The 4,837-nt window shown below is 46.4% G+C and overlaps 1 protein-coding gene across 1 annotated transcript in view; it reads right to left on the reverse strand.

Annotated features, from left to right (window-relative positions):
* The window catches only part of ccsapa (centriole, cilia and spindle-associated protein a), a 9,670-nt gene that overhangs the window by 1,488 nt on the left and 3,345 nt on the right, over window positions 1–4,837 (reverse strand). The window contains exons 2-3 of the mRNA XM_032516064.1: window positions 4,366–4,757; window positions 991–1,307 (exon numbers count right to left, since the gene is read on the reverse strand). Of these exons, the coding sequence (XP_032371955.1) occupies window positions 991–1,307; window positions 4,366–4,720 (672 nt within the window). The 5' untranslated portion in view covers window positions 4,721–4,757. The remainder of the gene's footprint in view (window positions 1–990; window positions 1,308–4,365; window positions 4,758–4,837) is intronic.

Below are 4,837 nucleotides of genomic sequence, written 5' to 3' on the forward strand. Positions count from 1 at the left end.
GTTTATGAGGCGTTTTACGGGGCCCTTGGTAGCTCGGGGCCTAAGGCAATTGCCGACCTTTGCCTAATGGTACGTCCGCCTCTGGACAGAGAGATGGAGAGCAGCACACCGGGCCTTTTATTATTAATGTCTGCAGAGTGTCTGGTGACACGGCTTCGCGTCTCCGGTATCTCCGGTGTCCTGTGAACCGGGGACCAGACTCTCCGGGCTTCATGACACTTCACAGCCCAACTCTTTCGCTGTTCCTCTTTTCCTCAAAATGTTTTTTAAAATTACATTAAGCACCAGCATGACAAGGGCATAGACACATTTAAGAGACAATGTTCATATTTATATATATTTAGCTTTTAGTCAACATGCCATGGAAAGATATTCTAACACAGCATAATTACAGATTAATTGTTATAGACTGAACTACCCAACGCTATGAAAAGTAGAAGATTACCTTTGATCCGCTACAACATAAAATGCTGCTTACACAGTAATGCGTCTCCATCAATTAATAATCCAAAATCCAATAAGCTGCTGAAGATGGATGGATGGACTCATAGGGTCACTCTGTTGCCAAATTGGTACTTTTGATACTTTAAAACATATTTAGCTGCTAATACTTTTATACTTCTACTTATTTCTTATGTATGTGTGATATCTGTGTGTATATGTGTTTGTTGTGTTATGGTTGTCTTGCCACTGGATGCCTAAAACTTCCTTCAGGATGAATAAGTATCTATCTATCTATCTATCTATCTATCTATCTATCTATCTATCTATCTATCTATCTATCTATCTATCTATCTATCTATCTATCTAGTTAAAAGAAAGGTTTAAACTTAAAATCAAAAAAAAAAAATCAAAAGTCTAATCTAATCGTGGATTTGGACAATCTTGACACCCCGAGATTGGAGATTTAATTTCCTCAACTTTTCTGTTAAAGCTGTTTTTGCCTAATGAATGTAGAGTAAAAGCGTCTTCATTGAGACAAACACTCACGTCATTCGGCGTCCGTCTGACCTCCGTCTGTCTCTCGTTCCAGTCCAGTCGGCTGGGCGTTCTCCGGTTCTCCGTCTCCTTGGCGAGGACCGGCGGGGTGCTCCTCGCTCTCGGCGGTTTGCGGACGACGGCCGGTTTGTCGTCGTGGGAACCGTCCCGGCGTCCCGGCTCCGAGCGAGGGGTGCGGCGGCGGTGACGACGCTTCGGCACGGGGTTCACGGGCTCGCCGTCGGAAGACGTGGTGTCAGCGGGGACGCTGTCTATCGTCGAGTCCTCTGAACCGCCGCTGGCTTCGTTCACGCCGTTCTCCACGACGTCTGGTTTGGAAACAGAAAACACACACGGCAGGTTGGAGTCACAGAGGCAAATAGTCCAGACTGAGCTCAGGAAATGGTCGAATGTACGACACGTGTTAGAATTTGGAACTAACATCGAGTTCGTTTGTTGGATCTCTGAGGAAAAGGAGGCTGAGGGTCTAATTAAGAAAAGGTTTAATGCAACAGCATGATGAAAATGACGAGACAAAGACAATCAGACACAAAACAACAACATGATAACACTGCAGCTGACAGCGGACCGGATCCATGCTTCCCCCCCTGAAACCAGTGCTGAATTTTCCTAAATTACACACATACATCCCTGCACCAGGGGGGCTGTTCCTTTTCACCTGGTGCATTCAAATCCATTCTCATTGGTCCGTTGTTGGCCTGGCAACCCCAGAAACCCCTTTCCATATGTTAAATGCCAGACTTGACCTGTGGTTCTTTGCATTCAGAGGAAAAGAGCTGGAAAATAGGGGGACAGAGATATGCATATTTCTCGAACATTGGTTTTTACGACATTCTTTATCAAGGCGCATACTCGTTTTTTAGCGTGTTTATCGACGCCGTTTGACCTCCATTACCCTGCGATGGCGTGTGAATCTACGCCGTAGCGAGTAGTATGGAAGGGCAAAAATCTGAGTAGGGAGGTTGGTCGGGGGGGTGGACGGGTAAAACACAGGACTTTCACACAGGAGACGGAGGATCGGGTCCCATATGTCATGTTTCCTAAACTCAGCGTGGAAAGTGGGCGTGTGTGTTTAAGTCATGATGTCACGTAGAATGTTTTTAATTTTTTTTAATGGATTTTCTGTGCGTATGTAGCAGCAGGAAGTCACACTTGTTTACATTCATGCTGATGATTTGATTATAACCAAGTCTGATTATTGTGACTGTAATTTTAATACTTAATGTCTGTTACTGTGACATCCATTTTGACCCATAAAACAAACTTCATGTGTTGTGTAGAAGGGACATTCGGAGGAAATGCATCAGCAGTTTTTTTATAACCTCAGTAGATTATAATAAAAACTGTATTTTTTGCCCCATACAGAGCAAACTGGGACAGGATGTTTGAGTCATGGTGGCTTTTGGCTAGCAGCTCAAATAAGGCAACATACTGGTTTTAAGTTTATTACGTTGCTGAATATTCTGTAAATAGACCTTCTAAAAATCCGAGCCAGTCCCCAGACACTCTCCCGTCTGAAATGCACGCCATGGAAATGAGACACAAAAGGTCTTTTATATCCGCAGCTCGGTGTCTAAACCGGAGGAAACCGTCCCATCTGATCACTGAACCTGTAGTCCACATATTTTTAGCAACGGTAAACCAGCGTCTGGGCCTCTTTCTGTCAGAGCGACGCCGCTCACACAGGAACACAAAGAAACTTCTCCTGGCGCTTCGTTAGATTAGCCCAAAATATTTCAGCCAGAGAGAAAACAGAAAAGATTCTCTTACACTAAACTACAGCCAGTTGTAAATCTCTGTATTCTCATGTTAAGCAGGCACCCAGGTGGGATTACTGTCAGGATTTGGTTTAAAGGTGCAGTAGGTAAGCCTTATAAAAGTAACTTTAAGTCATATTTGCTGAAACTGACCCTGTTTTTTTAAAGATAATTTTTTGGGGCATTTTCAGCCTTTATTTGACAGGACAGATGAAGACATGAAAGGGGGATGGCATGCAGCAGAGGGCCCCAGGTCGGAGTCAAACCCGCGCCCACTGCGTTGAGGAGTTAACCTCTAGATACGGGCGCCCTGCTCTACCAACTGCGCTATTGAAACTGACCGCGTTTGAGTAGAACTACATGAAGCAGGTAAATTACAAAACACCTGGACTTAAATTCACACCTGGTCACTTTATCACTTCAACACTGGACTCAACACTGACGCTTTAATAAGAATTTATGGTCTTTTCTTTGTTTATTTGACAAATGTTCTTATTGTTGTTATTGTTATTATTGTTACTTTGTTGTCTTTATACTGTCTTTTTTATCTATTTCTTTTTTCTTGCTAAAACTGCTGCTGGAATTTGTCATCCCAAAAGGATTAATAAAGAGAAGTCTAAGTCTAAGTCTAAGTCAAAGTCTAAGTCTAGTTAGCGGTCTGGATTTAACCTGCAGAGATCTGAGGACCAGGTAACCATAGTCCTCATGAATCCACCGGAGGTTAGAACGCAAACACAAAGACAGAGGAAGGTAACGGACTTTGGTGAAAACACGGAATTTCCTGCAGCATCGGAGCAATCCCCAAAGTGGAACATCATGTATATAGACTAGACTAAGGGGGGGACAGATCCCCTGAACCCCCTGAAATCTACGCCTATGAGTGACATCGTGTATATAGACTAGACTAAGGGGGGGACAGATCCCCTGAACCCCCTGAAATCTACGCCTATGAGTGACATCGTGTATATAGACTGGACTAGGGGGGACAGATCCCCTGAACCCCCTAAAATCTACGCCTATGAGTGACATTGTGTATATAGACTGGACTAAGGGGGGGACAGATCCCCTGCACCCCCTGAAATCTACGCCTATGAGTGACATCGTGTATATAGACTGGACTAGGGGGGACAGATCCCCTGCACCCCCTGAAATCTACGCCTATGAGTGACATCGTGTATATAGACTGGACTAGGGGGGACAGATCCCCTGCACCCCCTGAAATCTACGCCTATGAGTGACATCGTGTATATAGACTGGACTAGGGGGGACAGATCCCCTGCACCCCCTGAAATCTACGCCTATGAGTGACATCGTGTATATAGACTGGACTAAGGGGGGGACAGATCCCCTGCACCCCCTAAATCTACGCCATGAGTGACATCGTGATTATAGACTGAGACTAGGAGTGGGACAGATCCCCTGCACCCCCTGAAATCTACGCCTATGAGTGACATCGTGTATATAGACTGGACTAGGGGGGACAGATCCCCTGCACCCCCTGAAATCTACGCCTATGAGTGACATCGTGTATATAGACTGGACTAGGGGGGACAGATCCCCTGCACCCCCTGAAATCTACGCCTATGAGTGGCGGTAACTGTCTCCTCACCTGCGGTCGCTGTAGCATCTCCAACCGGTGCCTCCCCCACTCCCTCCTCCGTCTCTCCATCCTCGGCAGGAGGTCTCGGCCCGGGGTTGGACGGGCTCTGCTTCACTTCCGTGGGGGGGGGCGGCGGTGGGAGGGACAGAGGGGCGATCTTGTTCCTGTTGAGCCTCGGCGTGGACCAGCCGCTGGACTCTGAGCCGCTGTCCCAGCCCTCCCAGATCCAGGGCTTGTGGGAGTGCTCCATCACCCGCCGGGTGAGGCGGTACTTCAGAGAGTCCTCGTAACATTTAGAAAACGTCTCCCATCTGGGATCCCTGAACTTCTTCATGTACTCCGTCCGGATCTTCTTGGTCACCATGGTTCTCGTTATTATTGCTCCTGTCTGGTTCTAGTCACTATGGAAAGCAAAAAAAAACAAGTTAAATAAAAGCAGATCTGCAAGCTGCATTCAACCACATCTCCCCCCCCCCCCCCC

The sequence above is a fragment of the Etheostoma spectabile genome, chromosome 5 (assembly GCF_008692095.1).
Source record: "Etheostoma spectabile isolate EspeVRDwgs_2016 chromosome 5, UIUC_Espe_1.0, whole genome shotgun sequence".
Lineage (NCBI taxonomy): Eukaryota > Metazoa > Chordata > Actinopteri > Perciformes > Percidae > Etheostoma > Etheostoma spectabile.